This window comes from Glycine soja, chromosome 6 (genome assembly GCF_004193775.1).
Source record: "Glycine soja cultivar W05 chromosome 6, ASM419377v2, whole genome shotgun sequence".
In the NCBI taxonomy this organism is placed as follows: domain Eukaryota; kingdom Viridiplantae; phylum Streptophyta; class Magnoliopsida; order Fabales; family Fabaceae; genus Glycine; species Glycine soja.
The window spans coordinates 15356016-15376031 of NC_041007.1; the positions used below are offsets into that span (position 1 = coordinate 15356016).

General features: G+C 28.0%; 1 protein-coding gene and 1 long non-coding RNA gene across 3 annotated transcripts; one reads left to right on the forward strand and one right to left on the reverse strand.

Annotated features, from left to right (window-relative positions):
- Positions 1–4589: 4589 nt before the first annotated feature.
- On the forward strand, positions 4590–8122 carry LOC114416432. 2 transcript variants are annotated; one of them, XR_003667472.1, is made up of 4 exons: positions 4590–4898; positions 5074–5772; positions 6038–6195; positions 6318–8122. It is a non-coding gene; the product is annotated as an uncharacterized LOC114416432 (long non-coding RNA). The 2 variants fall into 2 exon arrangements; XR_003667471.1 differs by having other exon boundaries at positions 5074–5174.
- A 2037-nt stretch (positions 8123–10159) lies between these two features.
- LOC114416433 lies at positions 10160–16079 on the reverse strand. The gene is made up of 7 exons (XM_028381292.1): positions 15327–16079; positions 15100–15186; positions 14720–14938; positions 13874–14038; positions 13522–13575; positions 13297–13443; positions 10160–10745 (listed from the first exon to the last, which is right to left on the reverse strand). Exons 1-7 carry the CDS (start codon positions 15714–15716, stop codon positions 10368–10370), a joined length of 1440 nt encoding a protein of 479 aa, XP_028237093.1. The 5' UTR covers positions 15717–16079; the 3' UTR covers positions 10160–10367.
- Between the last annotated feature and the right edge of the window lie 3937 nt (positions 16080–20016).

The window sequence follows — 20016 nt, forward strand, 5'->3', positions numbered from 1 at the left end:
TGTTTTACATTTTAGAGATTTTAGTTTTAACATTTTTTGATAATCTTATATTAATTTTAATTCTCATTTACTAAATTATACAACAGTATAACTAAATGTATATACACATCAAATTTTACAATTTACCCGTGCTTCCGCACGGGTACTAATCTAGTTAAGATAAAAAAAATAACAATGCACTTTCTTTTTTCTTTATTGAGTTCCAAACGGACTTTGTTATATATTTTTATTATTCATTAAATTTTATTAAGAATTATAAATTTAGAAGAAAATGAACATGTTAAATAACAACTAAGTTAAAAAAATTGTAGTTCTTTTTTGTGATAAGAAAGAGGGTAGTAGGAAGAACAAATTTTGATTTTTTAAGCAAGATTTTTGGTTAAGACAGGATATCTTATAAAAGGTGGCAAGTTAGGTTTTTTTTATTAAAAATTACACATAAAAAAATTGATAAATAGCCACTTTTGTCCATCAATGTGTAATTCGCTGACAAATGCGCCCCTGAAAGATGAAAATACAAAATTTAGTCCCTGAAAGTGTAAAAAGTGCGACAAATATATCTTGTCATTAACTTCTGTCCATCAACATTAATAAAGTCGTCTACGTGACACAGAAGAACAAATTTGTCACTGAAATAATTGTCAAGGTGGATTGCCAGCATAGGGGCATATTTGTCATAATATTTTTTTTTTACTTTTCGTCTTCTGACTTTGCTGACAATGCGTCCCTGAAAAATAAAAATACAAAATTTAGTTCCTGAAAATATAAAAAGTATGACAAATATATCCGAACGTTAATAATAGATTATTATTATTATTATTATTATTATTATTATTATTATTATTATTATGTGTTTATAATTTATTGTTATTCGTTTAGTACTTATGCAATATATTTTGAATTGTCTTTTAATATATATATTATTATTATTTTGATTTCCTCGTCAAACCTTAATCTTTACTATTAAAGAAACTTTATCTTATATTTTATAATTTTATCAAATTTCTACTAAATTTCTCACTTTTAATCTTTAAAATTATTCTATATCTCAATTCTAACTTAAGTACTCTAATATTTATATTAAAATTAATATGTCAAGTGTTTTGAGTAGAGAAAATACAACGAGCTGCATGACCAAATTTATTTATTTATTTATTTTTAAAAAATAATGTAATCAACTATTTTTTTAAAAAAAGTTTCAAAAAATTTAAACTAGATAGAACTAAAGTGAAATTATAAGTCTTTTTCCTTAATCAATAAAATCCCATGGATAAACCTGATGTGTTTCCACTCAAGATAACACTTATTATACATAATATAAATGAAATGAAAAAAATAGTTACTAACAAATAAAGAACCCAAATAAATTTAAATAAAAAATACAATAATGCTCAAACAAATACAGAGGTTAACTTAAAAAAGAAAACTAGTACAGAGGTTTATTACTTGCGAAATGTAGAGTTGTATCTCTCGCTGATTTAGAGGCTGCAACGACCTTACATTCTATTTGACATATCATGGAAGAACACATAATAAAGATTAATAATTAATTGAAAAAACAAAAAATTTCAAGAAATAAAATACTTTTATTTTTTAAAATGATAACTCAATTCATTAAATTTTGTGAGACTTTTTTTTTAAAAAAACTCCACTTTAGTTTTATCTAGTTTAAATTTTGTGAGACTTTTTTTATAAAAAAAATAGTTGATTAAATTTTTTTTCTAAAATAAATAAATTTGGTCTCGTAACCGATTGTGTTTTTTTTACTCAAAACTCTTGACATATTATTTTCAATATAAATATAAGGTTAATTAAGTTGAAATTAGGATATGGAATAATTTTAAAGATTAAAAATGAAAAATTTAGTAGAAATTTGATAAAATTATAGGATATAAGATAAAGTTTTTTTTAACGGTAAAGATTAAGGTTTGACAAGGAAATCAAAATAATATATATATTAAAAGGTAATTTAAAAAAAATATTACATAAGTGCTAAACAAATATGAGTATTAAATTATAAACACATAATAATAATAATAATAATAAGTCACAATCTATTATTAACACTCAGATATATTTGTCGCACTTTTATACTTTCGGGGACTGAATTTTGTATTGTCATCTTCCAGGAATGCATCATAGTGAAAAGATGAAAAGTAAAAAAAAAATATTATGACAAACATGCCCTTATGCTGGCAATCCACGTTGGTGAATGAAAATATTATGACAAATATTAACGGTGATGGATGAAAGTTAACGGCATGATATATTTATCGCACTTTTTACACTTTCAAAAATTAAATTTTGTATTTTCATCTTTCAGGGGTGCATTTGTCAACCAATTACACATTAAGGAACAAAAGTAGTTATTTACCAAAAAAAAAAAATTAATGGACACTTCGTGTTGACATCACTGTTATAGTGACCCTCCTCAAAAAATGAGAGAATGTATTACTATTTTCATTCCTTTTAAATTTTCAATTTTTAGTAAATTTTTATTTATATTTATTTATCATTTTCTAAGTTTAATATTATATTAATTACTCTTTTTATCAATTATACTTTTATTTTTTATCTAATCTTTAATTAATTTGTACATATATTTACTGTGAAACGATAGAAATGAAAATAAGGATAAAATAGAAAACTTTGCACCTATTTTAAAAAAATGATCGCATTTCTTTGTTTCTACATACAAATCTTAAAACACATAAAAAAAACGGAGGAAGTACTAGTATTTTTTTTTAAAGAATATTAAACATATTGAACTACGTTAACTCCATAAATTTATCAAAAGATAAAATTAAGTTTTATATAAACTTTTTTTAAAGATTAAATTCAAAAATAAATTCTAACATTAAAAATCAGCACAAACTATGACACCCTTAATACAATGAAAAAGAGAGACTAAAAAATAGTTTTTTTTTTAAATTTTGATGGACTAATATGAACAATTTTTTTTTAAGGATTAAAAAGATAATTATCTAAATTTGAGAGACTAAACACATATTTAAGCCTATAAAAGTTCGTTTGTGTCAATAATTTTGTCAACATGAATAAGGGTGTGAACTTAATGAATAAGGAGTGGGAGAATAACAGAACTCGGCTGGGAATGAACTTCCAAGCAGCCTAAGTGTGGGCCGTGGGATGTTACTTAAAGCCTCGAGTGTTGCTAGGTGCACCCAGCATTATTGCTGGTGCACCCAGCATTCTAAGAAAATGATGAAATTGCCCTTGTTTGGTTTTCCTCTTTCGGATCAACTTGATCTGTACGAGGAAAAATAAAATTTTTGTTAATTATACAAGATATTTAAAGATATTTATTTCATTAATTATAATATAATTAAATATATTTTTTTATTTTATTAATTATAATATATTTATAAATATTAATTTATTATAAATAATTAATGTTAATCAATCATAATCATAATTCATGTTAATCAATCATAATTTCCTAAAAGAGGATATAAATAATTTCAGAGTTAGCAATCATAATGCAGTTTTGGAAATTGCTAACTCTGAAATTATTTATATCCTCTTTTAGGGAATTATGATTGATTAGCATAATTGATTGATTAACATGAATTATGATTATGATTGATTGATTAGCATGATTGATTGATTCTGAAAATTGCTAACTCTGAAATTATTTATATCCTCTTTTAGGGAATTATGATTGATTAGCATGAATTATGATTATGATTGATTGATTAACATGAATTATGATTATGATTGATTAACATGAATTATTTATAATAAATCAATATTTATAAATATATTATAATTAATAAAATAAATAAATATATTTAATTATATTATAATTAATGAAATAAATATCTTGTATAATTAACAAAATTTTTATTTTTCCTCTTACGGATCAAGTTGATCCGGAAGAGGAAAACCAAACAAGGGTAATTTTGTCATTTTTTTAGAATGCTGGGTGCACCAGCAATAATGCTGAGTGCACCTAGCAACACTCTAAAGCCTCTCATTATTTGGTTTGATGCAGCCCAAATCATTAGCCGAATCCTGATAGCTGCACCCAGGGAATTTCTTTGTGCACCCAGTCCAATTGCTGGTACACCTAGCCAAATACAGTAAAATTCCATTTTTGTTCTTCCATAAATTAGCTGCTTTCTCAATCTTTCGACGACTTGAAAGCAAACTAGTCCTGGTTATACCTGGAGCAATGCAAGAGCTCCACGCGGGCGGGGCACACCAAAGGGGACAAAAGTGACAAAATCCCTACAAGAAGGCCAATTTTAGGGATTAGGAGGGCTTATGGAAAGATCAGATGCAGAATAGCGGATATTGATTAAAAAGCTCCTCAATCGCCTTCGAACTCGCTGAGAGACTGGGAAGTGTGACTATTCCGGAGTAAGGGTATCGAGAGTAGCCAGAGGCTTCTAACATAGAATCAGCTTTACGGAAGGGTAAAAATGGAATTTCGTTGTGTTTGCTGGGTGCACAAAGCAATGCCCCTGCACTCAGCCAGAGTTAGCAATCATAGTTCTGGTTAAAGCCCAGTGACAGAAACGAGGCCCAGTTTTATGCAAGATCTTGAAGTTCTCTCCTTCTTCTTCTTCTTCTTTCTTCGTGGTTCTCTTGGGGCAGAAGCAGGTTGTGAAGTGTGAGAGGAGTATGGGTCCCATCAACATAAGGGGTGAAATAGAGAGTTGATTGGGAAGGAACTGAGTTACAGTGAATTTGTGGAGAGATATATGGAGAAGAACCAGCCTGTGGTGCTCACTGGCCTAATGGGCCTAATGGACCCTCTTCATTGGAGGGCTTCTACTGATTGGGTCACACATAATTCCCAACGCAACTTTCAATTTTTCTCCACTCATTTTGGTGCTTCTAAAGTTCAGGTTTATATATCCATCCATACAATACGGGTATAATGTTTAATTTAAGGACATTCATTAGTTGTAATGTTTTAATTTTTACATACTAGTACTACTCTTCATTTTGGAATGTCTAATTTCTATTGTTGGATAGTGATTATTTGTGTTCAAAGTTTAATATGATTATAAAGGAAAATGATTGAATGCTGATTAATTTTTTTTGCAGGAGGAAGGTTGCTGATTGTGACACCAGAGAATTCACTGATCAGAAAAGAGAGGAGATGTTGGTCTCAGATTTTGTAGCACGTTGCCTTCTGTGTAATGATGGTAATCGTTCAAGTAATGCTGCCTCTGTGCCTATACCGTATTAGAAGGATTGGCATTTTGTAAATGTGTGTCTTTTAGCTTTTTGTCACTTCTCTATTGATTAATGTTCCTCATATTTATCCTATCTTTCCTGAGTTTTGTAATCTTTGATGGGTCAATTTGGTGTCCCGCCACAAATTTAGAGATGGAAAACCACCCGTCCTTTTTTTTTAACTCATTTTCCCTGCATTCTCGCATTTTAGCTAATCAGAATTGTAGGATGAAAGACTCATATTTTATCTAAAAAAATCTAACTTAAAATATATATCTGAAATGTGAACCATCTGATCTTCATCTGATGGGTCTGACTTCCGATGCCTGAATGCAAGGATCCAATTCAATTTTTTAAGGAGGTACCAAACTTACTGTAAAAGTTAAGTTTTTTACTTTTACATTATCTCTTCTTTTCAAAAGTGTCATGGTTCATATTGTCAATCTGAATGATGCTTGGACTTGGGAAGCAGGGCTGGTTGTGCTTTGTGGATAACAAAAGTTGACCACTTAACATTCCCATTCACATTTGGTTCTTAATCAAGGCTTTTTAAGTTATTTTCCATTGGTATTGTTGCTTTACCTGAAACCCAATTGTAAATATAATTTTTAGGTGTTCATTTTGCTAGGGATAGCTCCTTTTGTATTGTGTAATCACTTTGTGAGCATGTGGCTTATTTAGATAAATATGCTCACCAGCAGCAAGAGCAAATGGAATTTAATAAATGACTAGGATGTTTGGTTCTTATGCATTGAGAATCTTCTTCTTATGCGAGAGCTGTCATAAGGATGATGATTTTGCTTAGTGATTTTCTCTTTACTCACTCTGGCAGGAGTACCCTGAATATGTAGCATACGTCACTCCAATGTTCTCTTCTGATGACTGGCTCAACCCTGTATCTTGACAACTTCAGGGATTCTTCTGACGCACACCAACCAAATGAGGAAATATGTTGCTCTGACTATCAATTTGTTTTCATGGGGGTGAAAGGTGTGATTATAGGTTTCATAAATTCTTCTAGTAGAGCAATGCATATCAGATTATTCTGTACTTCCCTTTACAGAGAGATGAAAAACCCACCAGTAACGTCTTTCTTTCAATTATTCTGGCAGGATCTTGGACTCCTCTTCATGCTGATGTTTTTAGGTCCTATAGCTAGTAAGCAAATGTCTGTGGAAAGAATTGATGGCTTTTTCTAGATCCTTCCCAGTGTCATCTTGTATTTGACAGGCATGAATGCATTACCAAATAGAAATAAATGGCATCTTTTCCAAATAAGAATTTGGGCACGGATAAAAAAATCTATTTGGATCCATCAATACTTAGTCTTTTTCCAAATTACCTATCAGCTATGATTTACTATTTACCCCCCATCTTTGCCAAACTTCTTATTCTTAGAAGATGACATTCCCTTATTCCTCTCACATTCTTTCTTTGTTTGGGTTCGCTCTGCATAAAAGGAATCATTGTTGCTTCTTTTTTTTGTTGGTTTTTCTTGGAAGGTGGGTTTGGATTGCTTTGATGTGTTGTCTTTTTGCTTAGTTGTCAAAACTAAGTTCTTGGCAACTTTGATTCAGGAATATGAAAAATTGTGTATACAATATCTTTGATGAAGTATCTAACTCAAAGTTTCCTGGTTTTAGGAAGGTAAATTTCTAGTTTCCATTTTTTCATCAATCTTATTGTTTTCGATTAGACTTTTCTGCTTCAGCCTTCAGTTGGTTTGTATGTGTGTGCTGGCTATCTGGTTAGAATGCACAGAAGATGCAGGTGAAATTATATTTGTTCCCAGTGGATGGTATCATCAATTTCATAATTTGGTATGTTCTGGTTCACTATCTGAATTGCTGTTATATTTCTGCTTGATTTTGGAAGTCTGTCCTGCAGTCCCTTTAAACAAGCCAACAAGGAACATTTTGATATACCAAATAAGTAATGACCGTGTAATACTTACATTTCCACTTGGTTTGGCCCCAGAAAATTGTATTGACACTATTAGCTTCTTAGATTGTGCAGACTACAAGAGCCTTCCCTTGCTGTTTATATTTTGCTGTGTTCCAAATGGAACATATGTTTGATTTATTGCATCTCTGATAAATCTAATGTTCTCAAGGAAGCTAGAAAACCCATGGGAACTAGTGATGAAAAGATGTGGTTTCCATGAATTCTCTATTAGGATCATTGACATATAGTGAAAACTTCCCACTGAGCCTAAAAAATTCATGGTTAGTTGATTGATTGGATTAGGTTTATGTTCAGAAACAATTATTTGAAATGGTTGTTTGCAATTTTTTTTAGGAAACTGACAAAATAAGTGACTATTTCTCCAAAAATAAGGTGAACTGCACACGCTAGAGTCTATAAGCATAACAATAAAACTATTCGGATAGAAACTGATGTAGCTTTTGAAAACATTTATTTTCAGAACAAATAGATTTCTGTCTACATCAGCTTTATCATCAGATGATTTTGTCCATGATATTTGATATGATCTAATCATTTGATGGTGTCTACCTCTTTCAGGAGGATACGATATCTATAAACCACAATTGGTTCAATGCCTATAACCTTTCTTGGGTGGTAAATTGAGAAATGCAATGAACTACATATTTGAGACTCAAGCTCTACAATAAATATAATTGAACTAAGTTTATCTCATGAATTTTCATTCTATAACAGCGGAATTTAGTTTTAAGGGACTACAATGAGGCCAAGGAATATATAGAAGACATCAAGGATATATGTGATGATTGAATTTTTCATATTCTGTTGGGGCAAACTATTGTGGACATCTTAAATTAAAGATCTAACTCAATAGTATAAAAATCAGTGGTCATCCTAGGTTGATTTGTTAATTGTTAAGGAATTTTCTGATGATCAACTATGAATAAAGAAAGGATCATGGTATTCTTTTTAATATTAATTTCACTTGATTGGCCTAACCACGCAGAAAATAAATTAAACTATTGAGAATGCTTTAGCTGGTTATATAAGTTAAAACTGACTTTACTCTTAAAACAGGGATGAATTTTTATGACAATGTAAAAGGATTATCAGAGTAAATCAATTAGAATTGTTTTTACATGATAAATTTGTTGAGTTTTAAAATAACTATTATAAATAACTTGATGGCAAAAGAATTGAAAGAGAAGAGAGAGATCCTAAATTCAAATTTTTTTATTAACAAAAATTAATAATTAATATTAGTCAATAAAAAATAGATTAAAATATATTCTTTATTCTCATAAATATAAAAAAATCTGAAATTTATCCTTGCAAAATTTTTAATATATTTTTCATTTTTATAAAATTAAAATGTCATTTTTAAGTTTAGAGCAAGATTTAAATATTTAAATTTACATATATTTTTTTGCATCAATTATATATATACTTAATGTTAAAAAACATCATATTTACATAAATTATTATATGCATAATTGATGTAAAAATTATCACGAGTTCAAGTAATTCAAACTAAAAATTATACATTTTAATTTTATCATATCCCTTGAGAGTTTAATGTTAAATTATTAAATGCTTAGACTATCAGTAAGCCCATATTCAAAATAAGACAAATTCTTTATTATTCTGACGATTGTATTTCCTAAATTAGAATTTTAAGTTTTCTATTTTAAGAAGATATACCGGGACACAAAGAGGGTGGACTGTGGACAATTGGACATCAAATCTAACATCCATGTGTACCAAGAAGAACTACCAACGTTGTTCTCTACCAAAACTTCAATGATTATCCTAGCCGGCCCGTTAAATTATTCTTTTAATTTGGTTTTTCTTTTTTAGGGTTGAAATTCTTGTAACAAAGAATAGAAGCTTCAGTTGCAAGTCTTGAAGATTTGTTTAATACTACCATGCTTGCTTGTTCATGTTCCCCCCACATGCAAAGCCACAAATGATGGATAATGGCAGCAAAATAAGCAGTAGTTCGCATTGGGTTTTGTTTAATAAGAATGGAAAATTCATCATGCACCAATGCGAGGCAATATGCATGCCAGGCTTATTGGTCAAAGTCAACTTACATTTTTACGAATTTACAATGTTTAATTAAAATCTTTTCGATTTTCACAAGGGAAAGAGATTCTGCACCCCCCCTCGTAGAGTTACATCATCCCGAAAATCAAAGTATAGTACTCTATGCAGAATATGTTTTGAATTCCACAGGGGATAGGAATAGGAACAGTAAGAGACACTGCACCCCCTCTTAGATTTACATCGTCCTAAAGTCAAAGTAAACTCTCTAATTTGTCATAGTAAAAATTAAAGTATTATTTATGGAAAAAAATATTTTATATTAGCAAAGCACGTGGAGCTTGTAAAGAAAGTAAAACCCCTAAAGTTAAAATAAGAGAGTTTAATTACTGCATTAGTTTATTCTCTATACTTACTTGTTTACCTTATTGTTTTGATTTTCTACGGAAAAATTATAAGTTTTACTAATGTCTAAAGAGTAAATTTAATGCACTTTGATCTTACTATTAACATCATTACTAACTGTATTATAAAGACTACTATAAATTTTCTGATCATTTAAAACTTTAAGAAAATTTGTTGAATTTTTACACTATAATGTCATAGTTTTTTTTTTTTTTTTGTTACAAAGGGAAAACAGAAATGCCACAGTTAACAAAGTTAAAAGATAATTAGTGGCAGAAATAAAAATACATTAAAGGAAAATAATGTGTTCTTAGTTCTTATATTTTTGCTTAAAATTAATTTTAATTTATATTTTCAAATGGATGAATTTAATTTTTTTAACTTTTAAAAACATATGAACTTAATTAGTCCCTTTTTTTGTTAAACTTAACATTTAGAAACAGTTTTTAGCTGTCACAAAATTGGAAGAGAAACTAAATTTACATATTTTTTTTTTAAGTTAGAAAACTAAATTCATCAATTTAAAAGTTCAGAGTCAAAACAAAGTTTAACAAAAAATACAGGAACCAAAAATAAATTTTTTCCTACATTAAATTTACTCATCTAAAGACTAAAAAGTTACAATTTTTACGTATAGAACCAAAACAATAAATACAGACAAATATAAGAACCAAATTAATAATTCAACAACAACAAAAAAATGGAACAAAGTGGACATTCATGTAATAGGGAAAAACCTCTATAATCTCTATTGGGGTGCTATATTTTCTTCATGGGCATCTCACATTCCTTCCAGGCCCTCCATAGTAAAAGTAAGTGCCCCAAACACTGTTGGTTCCCTGCCTTATGTTATAGCAATTGGAATGATCAGCCAACTGGTGAATATTTCTAAGAGGAAGCAAGCTATTGTCCCAATCAACCACTTGTAAGTTTCTAAAATATGCTGCTTTTCTAAACCCTTCTTCAGCAAAATTGCCACTCCCCATTTGGGTGCCAGTGTGGTAACCCCTTGAACGAGTGTTCACAATTTCTCCTCCAAATTGCACCATGCTTGCATGGTTCCTCAAGTGACTGAACATGTTTGCTGGCCAATACCCTACTAGTAGTCCTGACCCGAATTCCAGCCACCAGTGCCCATGCTTTGGATCCTATACACAAAGAATTTCAACATATTTAGTATATGGGGATCTTTGAAAGGAAATGGGATACAGATAATATAATTGTGTCTAATTTTCATGAATGAGTTGTCATGCTTTAATATATATATATATATATATTGGTACAAGGAAAAAAAAGAACAAATTATTAAGTAATCTGAGAACATCATAGTCCCTTCTGACATATAGATACATATAATTAAGCATTATTTTTTGTGTAAATTATAAAATTTAAGGGTTTTTTTTTCAAAATACCTAATATATAAAAGAAAAACTAGAATCTTATATATCAGACATAAAATCTAGAATCTTAAGAAACCAACTCCCATGGAGGCAATTGAAACTCCTAAACTCCACCCCCAACCAATTTCCATTATTTCTTATATAAATCTTTTAAAAAAACAAAATAAAAATGTAATTTTTTTTAATTAAAACCAAATATAAGAAATGAATTGAAAACATAACATTTTTTCAAAGTAAATACGTCGTTAAATTTCCATTTTTTCATCTATAATAGTTTAGGAGTACTAATAATTATTTTAAGCCAACTATATTTATCTTAACACTTTCATATATATTTTTTGAGTAAAAAAAGGTTAAAATGTAATTTTTGTCTCCTAATTTTTCTAAATATACAATTTTAGTTTTCTTATTTTTTAATTGAGTGATTACAAGAATTAAAATTATTGATTTTTAAAAAAATATAAGATAAAATGTCTCAATTAGAAAATAGAAAACTAAAATTATAAATTTTTTAAAAGTAAGAGATGAAATGTTTCAATTAAAAAATAAAAGAATTAAAATTACAAATTTAAAAAAATAGATTCACGAAAATTACATTTTAAAAAAAACAACACTTTCATATATTTCAGAATATGAAAGATGTTAAGATACGAAAGTCTAATTAGGACAAATATGCCCGAATAAACTTATTTCAGAATTAAAAAATGTTATTGATATTTTTTTTCCCAGTATTACACACTCATATATGTCTTTATCATTCAACTACAGAACATATTCGTCCTAGTTATACACGACTTTAGCTTTAAGCAACCATTTGTGTTTCCCTAAGAGGGACACATTCACGAATACCCACGCTACGTGGAGTAGCCACCACGATTAGAATTGTTCATAAACCCATCAAATCTAATGTGAATTAAAAAAAATCAAAAAAATAAACTGAAAATCAAACGGATAAAAAATTAAAAAAATGAAACTTTTCAAATTAAATTTGATCAATCCAAATTCAACTTTTATATATATATATATATATATATATATTCATAAATTTATAATATCACTTATTTATATTTATATTTTTTATATATATTTATAAAATTATTGTATAACTTATATGTATTTATGAAAAATATACTTAATTAAAGATATTTTTACTAATTATTTGAGTTCATAAATATTTTATTATTAATTATATAATGACATAAATAAACTATTTGATATTTGAAATTATTTGTTATTATATTATTATACATCTTACCTTTTTAGTTAGTATTTCCAAAAAAAATAAAAAAAAATAAAGATTAAAATTAAAAATTAATTTAATTCAAACCACTTTAAATTATATTAGATCAAATCGAATTAAAAATTTAAATTAAATTTAACAAATAATAAATTAATAAAACCAAAATGATTACATCAAATAATTTTTTTCTTCAAAATCAATCCAATTTAATTAAATAGTAACAAGAAATTGAAGTGCTGGTTACTAATAGTCACACGTTAAAACTTCTAGTTTATTAGATAAAAGTAGAAACGAGAAAAAGAAACATCATGGTCAAAAGGGTCAAGTGTAGCTTTTGGTTCTCGGTAAGACTGGAACAAAAGCAAATTAGGCGTGAAACTATAGCTTTATAAAAGGAAAGGAAAAGACATACATAAAGTAGACCCCATGAAGGTAACTAACGGAATCTTCCATTTTAAACAGCAATAACAGTGATATGTAGAAAAAACTCATAAAGGAGAATAAGAAAAAGCAAACCAATTAAATTATTGTTTGACCATACTTTAGTTCCTAACAGAAAGCTCAACTTTAAAAAAAAAAACAAACTTTCAAACCATAAATTAATTAAACCTTGTGACTTGTGAGTTAAGCAAAGAAAAGTGATGCCGGTTTCTTTTGTCCTTAATTGTTGTTGAATTGAATAGAGAAAAATAATAGAGTAAATAGTCAATTTCATTATTGAAGTATTAATATCTCTGTTAGATAGCCCCTTAAAAAGTAAAATCAATCACTTTAGTAATATTGAAAGTATTAAAAATCACACTAGGTACTCTTTCAAGTATAAAACTCTTCAAATTGATCTTTGAATTTTAATATGGGATAAATATTTAACATTTTAGAAATTATTTAAATAAATTTATTATTCTAGAGACTTTTTAAGAAAGAGAATAATAATTAGAGGATGAAATTATTAAGATAATCTAATTGGGTTGGTTGAATAGTGTGTGATTTATTGTAAATTTTTTAATATCCAAGTTTAAGGACAAAATTGATGGTTTGTTAAAAAATAATAACACTCACCTTCCAAATCATTAGGCCAATATCAAATTGTCTTCTGTTGAAAGCGGATCTTGGGGAAATTGCAGCACCTATTGCTATCCTATTGTTGGTTTGAATAAAGCCTGAACAGAGTAAGTTGTAGCACCCAGTTGTTTGATATGCATCAGTCTGTTAAACAACATATATATCAGTCAGATGCATGAGAGAATTAAAAAAGAGGCATGTAAGAAAATGTGTAATACTTACAGTCCAATAAGTGAAGAACCTTGGATAGTTGTCTCCATATAGCTGTGGACTTACCTGAAGGAAAATAAAAGAACATTGGATACTTATTAGCCATAAAGTTATAGGAAATAAGAAAGAAGAAATGCATTTGCCATAAGTGTTACTACTATCTATATATATAGGAGATATAAAGTTAGTCTTATGGTGAAAGGAAGAAATCGAAGGTTCAGATCTCCCTGCTAATAAAAAAATTTATAATACTAACAATTAATATTTGTCGATAAAAAAAAAAGATTGAAAATTTATAAATGAGATAACTATGAAGTGAGATATTTGCATATATAGTGGGATAATTAAGAAAGTAGGGACATGCCTGCCAACCAGCTTCTATGGTGTTGAGATCTTTACCAAAGGAGCCAGCAATAACCCACATTTGTGACAAGCTGAATTCAAATTCATCAGTTACACGGGGTGCCCACACGTTTATGCTAGCTTTTGCTCCATAGTATTGATCCCCATTTACAAAAACAACTGCATGCTGCAATAACATTAAGGTGCATGTCAATTTGTCAATAAATAAATACAGAAATTCTTCAATTCAATATGCAAAAAACATAGGGCAATTAATTTGTTTATTTTATTTTATTTTGCTGGAGAATTGTAAATGTTTTGATATCAACTAAGGAACATAGATACAAAGGAGAGACTCCTCATCTATAATGTCATGATTTTGATTTTACTTTTCGGTGCAAACAAGAGGCAAACTTTTACTAGTGGTGTCCATTCACTGTCTGTTCCTGCTGTTTTTGGAACTCATGTTGAAACTGTAGATAAATACGGAAAAGCAGTGTCTCTCTTTTTTCTTTATGAGGTGGAAAATAGCGGGAAATGAAAGAAACCTATCAGATGAATCAAAGCACTATCAAATAAGATATGGAAAAAAAATCACATGAAGAGAAAAAAGAAAAAAAAGATTCCTTTGAAAGTAAATGCAAGGAAAAAAAACCCAGGTACAAATTCTTTTATGTTTCTTTTTCTATGGAGTTAGATTTGAAATTTCACTTCAATAATTCATATAATCTTTAATACAAATTTCTATTATGTAAATTATCAAAGTAAAACTCTAATTTTGATTAAAATACAGATAACACCTAAAAATCTATATCTAAAATTGGTCTGTAAAAGGAAATGTCAATTTTTTTTTTGTCAAATCACAAACCTCATGACCACTGCCAGTAGAGTCTCTCCGTACAGGTCTTGGTTTTCTTCCAAATCTTTGGATAGAGCTTGCTCTGAGAATATCCTCCTCTGTAGTTCTTCTGATTGGAACAGTTCCTTCTGGGCATGCTTCACCAGAATCACTCCACAGCTGAAAGCTCTCAATTACCCTTTCAGCTTCACCATTGGTGTGGTTTCCCTTTGGCCTCTCTGGGGGATCCTGTAAAATCCAATGCCTAAATTAAAGTAGTCTTGAATTCAAGTTCCAATGCGTTAAATATTCAAAAAAAAAAAAAAATTGCTTGCAATATTCCTACCTAACTCAAACAAAATTAAAAGGCAAGGCCATTTGGTTTGGCATGAATGAGTTGCTGAAATTACCAATATTTTGTGGCCTCTAAGCTTAGGATTGTCAAAAGCAGGTTGCTGGTGAGATAAAACACAATCTATCAAATCACCATCTGGACTCTGCAACAAAATAACAAAACCCCCAACATCACTAAACCACAAGAAACAAACAGAAAAGAATAAATACATAAATAACAGTGTGTGTCACTGTCATCAGTCACCATAGGTTGTAGAGAAAGAAAAAAATAAAATGAAGATGCCTGAATTGTCTTGACGGGAGGCTTGTTGATTTTCTTCAAGTGAGCTCTGACTCTCCTCAACTTGAGCAACTCATGATTTGGCCTAAAAGTGTGGTTAGTGCCCTGCAAGGGGTGGCACAATGCTGTTGGGGCAATTGAAGTAACAAGGAGCAGCAAGGCAACAAAAGCAGGTAGCACAGGTGTAGCATTTTGGGAAGTGAAAGAAGAAGAAGCCAATTTTGGAGATTGGTTTTGGTGTTGTTGTGCACATGTGTGTTCTGGGACAACAACAACATCATTGTTTGGTTGTTGTATCATCATCATGCATTGGTGTTGTTGTCTTGTTCTGTTGTGAGCTTCACAAAATGGATCATTGCTGCTGTGTTGTGAATGTCTTTTCATGATGCCCATAACCAAAACAGAATTTTATGACTATGAAGAGAAGAAGAGATATAAGATTGGTTGAAGGGTTAAGAAAGAAGGGAAGGAATGAAAGGTCGTGGGTTCAATCTCTCTTGCTGATAAAGAAAACTAACAAATTAACAATTAACACTTATCGAAAACAAATGAAGAGAAGAACTCAAAGTTTGTTCACTGCCTTCTCGTTTTCAAAATTGTCAACAACTAACTACTACTTCAAGTCTTCAACAGCTTCCTAGAGAGAGAGAGAGAGAGAGAGAGAGAGAGAGAAAGTGTTGTGGTCTGCATTTATGATTCCATGCCCACACCAAGAACATTCATAAACTGGTTTATAAAATAGATCCCCATGGTGGGGTTGTACTTCCATGTTTGGTGTTCTCTTCCAACTCGTACGTGCTATGCACACCAGTAATATAGAATTAGAAAATAAAGTACAATTTATATTTACTTTGTAGGTTAAACACATATAAAATTAAATTTATTATTTTCATAACTTGAGATACAACATAACCGATTTTCTGTCTTATTTATTTTAACTAAAAGTATTATCAAATTCGATTCTTGGATTGGATGGGAAAAAAATGCTCACTAGAATTGGTTTTTATCATGTGTTTCAATTGGAATAGAATGGCCTCCCCGAAAGATACTAGTGGTCTTACATTAAAACACCGACTTTTTGTAGCTTTGTTATTGGTTTTTTGCTACGTATTTGTATAAATATGACATTAAAATGAAAATGAGCTTTTGAGATATATTGTTTTAAAAAGAAAAACACTATATTTTGAGAAATTAATCTTTTGCTCTAACTATTCGTCCAAAAAATGAATAGTATACACATGACATTAAAATGAAAATAGAAGAAGACTAATTTCATTTTTTATGCCAGAGAACTAATCATGAAAAATAAAAGACTATCTATGAATCATTATTTTTTAATTATTATGAACTTATTTAATGATTACATATTAAAAAAAATATCAAGGCACTCTATTATTTTAAAAACTAAATAAAATATTTAGTGTGTCGTAACACTTTTCATCTAATTGAAAGCTTATTTTACTAACTAAAATTCTTCTTTGTGTGTAAGCAAATTTGTTTCATAAAGTAATTTATAACCTTTAATAAACACATAATTTAAATGGATTGACCATGTAAATATTTTTATATAATTGTTTAATTATAAATTATTATGGATGATATGATAAGATTAAAATTATCAAAGTTTATAATAATTATTTTAGATCTCATATTTGAAGCTATTTATATTTAATTAATAATATAAAAATGTTTATAATGACGGTAGATGAAAATTATACTCATTTATTATAAAGTTTAATGTTTATATACTTACCGTCTAAAATTATTTTACACAACTATCTAATTATTAATCATTATTTAAAATGATTATTTTAAAAATCAATAAATTTATTATATATGATTGAATAACTGTTAAAAAAATTTATACTTTCATTTGTATAACTTTTTCTCTTTATTATAAGTGTACATTTTTTATTTAACGCAAATGTGCATATATCTACTAATACGTTATATCTTCATTTTAAGTTAACTCAATAACACTATTTATTGACCCACCTTAATAATCAAACATTATCGAATGTAATATATTTTAATGTTCATATTTTTTTTATTCATATAACTATTAATACGTTTTTTTTTTAAAAAATACGTGTTTGTGGGTTCACTCTTTAATTTATTGCTCATAGTTATTTTCTCTGAATTGAGCTTCTGAAACATTGTATGGAATGATTTTACGTGGAATTAAATGGTTTCATGGGAAAATTTTTCCTTAAAGGCCCCTTAAAGGAATCTACATTCTCACATGATTAAACATCAAAGGCCTTTATATTTGTCTTAAAGAGTTTATTTGGGGAAAAAAATAATTTGCAAGCAATAAATACTTTGTACTTGCGCACACACCGAAGAGGAAATAAACAAAAGTAAAATTTAGGGTTAAGTAAGTTTTTATTCTCTTAATTTTTTTAAATTTTAATTTTAGTTCTTCAAATTTTTTTAACAAATTTTAGTCATATTTAACAAATTTTTAATCTATTTTTAGTTTCTCATTTATTTTTATTTCTCAAGATTAATCATTGTTTTGTTTATTTTTAGTCCATTATTTTATATTTTTTTGAACTAATTTTAATAATAAAAATAAATAAATGATTAAAAATAGAAAAAAAAATGAGAGACTAAAAATACTGATAGAAAATTAATAAATAATTAAAATTTATAAAATAAATTTAGAAGGACTAAAAATTAGAATATAAAAAAATTAAGAAAATAAAAATTTAATTAATCTTAAAATTTACTTTTTAATTCTTACAATTAACTTTGCCAATGGATTGACATCTTCTTGATATTAAATGCTTTAAAACATCAAATTCAATAATATAAGAGTACGTTTTGAACATATTTCAACAACTTTCTAATTTTTTTTACTAATTGAAAAATTTATTTAATTATTTAATAAATAAATTTTTTTAATAGCTTCTAATATTTTTTAACGCATTACTTAAAATAATATTTTTTAAAACGTTAACTTTTAGTTATTAGTTTTTTATATTTTTTATATTTTTATTCTTAATATATTTATCATTCTTCTTGTTATTTTTTAAGATAAATCATAATTTTATTATTTTTTTTATTTTACACTTTTTAAATATTTATTAATTTTATCAAATACTTATAATTTAATAAATTAAATTTTTAATAAATTAACTTTTTAGTTATTAACTTCTAATTTTCCATTATCAATTAATTTTTAACTTCCAACTAATTTCATCCAATATATTCTATGGATATAAACTCTTGCATATAAATATAAATGTTGTACAATTATGAATTAATGTGTGTGCAAAGGTTGGTAATATCATTATATCAACATAATGTGTGAATTTTTCTTTAACTTGGATATCTTATTTTTTGGGTCCATATATATAAATTGAAGGTCTTGTCTAACTCATCATTTTGTGCTGTCATCCTATTCCGGCTCGCGGAATGTTGTCTCGGTCTCGCCTGCTTATATCAGCTTTTACTTTTTGTTCTGTTCTTATTTATTAAATGCAGCATACGGCCCAAGAAATTTTTACATAATAAAGATAGCGAAAAAATGTTATGGGCCATGCCTAATAATTATTTCCACTACGCCATGATGATGACCAAACATTTATCAATCACAAACTCTTACTACTCCTCCACCCCAATAAATATATAAATAAATCTTACTACTAGTTTGGATTTTTTTGTGTTCAAGAGCTCAAGAACACTTAAAATTATGAAAGATAAATAATTTTAAAACTATAAATTTTTAAATAAAATAAATAATTATGTATTATCTTTTTCGTGATCTAGGCTTTCCGTTAAATGAGAAGAGCTACCAGTAAATTTTTTATATTCAAGTCAGTTAAAGGTGTGATAACTAGGATATAAGTCATATCTTATATGTGTTGTCCATTTAAGGTATTGATATGATAAGGTTAGTAGGAACTTTTGAATTATCCCCAATCCATTAAGGGGCTTATATCCCTTTGCTAGTTGTTTTCAATTTTATTCGGCTTAGGCCTACTAAACCAGGTTAATTGTGTATGTCTATGATTGATTTAGGTATTGGTTGTATCTGAGTAAGTCAAGTTTAGAACATGTATTATACTATATGTATGTATATTTTTGGGTATATATAGAACATGGGTTTTTTTTTATTAGAAACAATTTTGTATGAGTCAAGTGTGTTTATTATAAACAATACAAAAGTTTCTTACTGAAAAATTATTAGATATTATTTGGTTATTAAATAATGATTTTATATATTAAAATATAATTTTTTTTGAAAATTAACTTAAAATTATTATTATTATTATTATTATTATTATTATTCTAAAAAAATCAATATTTTTAAAATCTTCAAAAAGAATCAAATTAGCTTTTGTCTTTATAACATAATAATAATAATATGAATGTTGCATGATGATATAACAACATTCAATTTAACTCCTCTTTAGACTTATCTCTTTCTCCGACAAACTAAAATAGGCGTATATCAGATATAATTGATGTCAACGGATGGTCAAATGAGTCATTAACCTCTCGGTGTCAACAATTTAGCTAACGCCATCATTAGAGATCTGATGGTGTTATTAGTGGTAACTTGAAATTAATTTTTATCTCATATTAATTAGGACAAAATTTGATATATATATATATATACATGAAAGGAGAAAAAAAATAAGAATTACTGAGAATTTTCTGTTATAAGTTAAAGTTACTTAATACA

Bases quoted from the DNA above. Each gene is read 5' to 3' on its own strand.
- LOC114416433 (XM_028381292.1), bottom strand. From the start codon at position 15,716: ATGGGCATCATGAAAAGACATTCACAACACAGCAGCAATGATCCATTT. The intron at 15,187-15,326 runs GCATCTTCATTT...ATTTTGTTGCAG, and splicing joins CTCCCGTCAAGACAATTCAG to AGTCCAGATGGTGATTTGAT. The intron at 14,939-15,099 runs GTAATTTCAGCA...TGGATTTTACAG, and splicing joins TTAGAGGCCACAAAATATTG to GATCCCCCAGAGAGGCCAAA.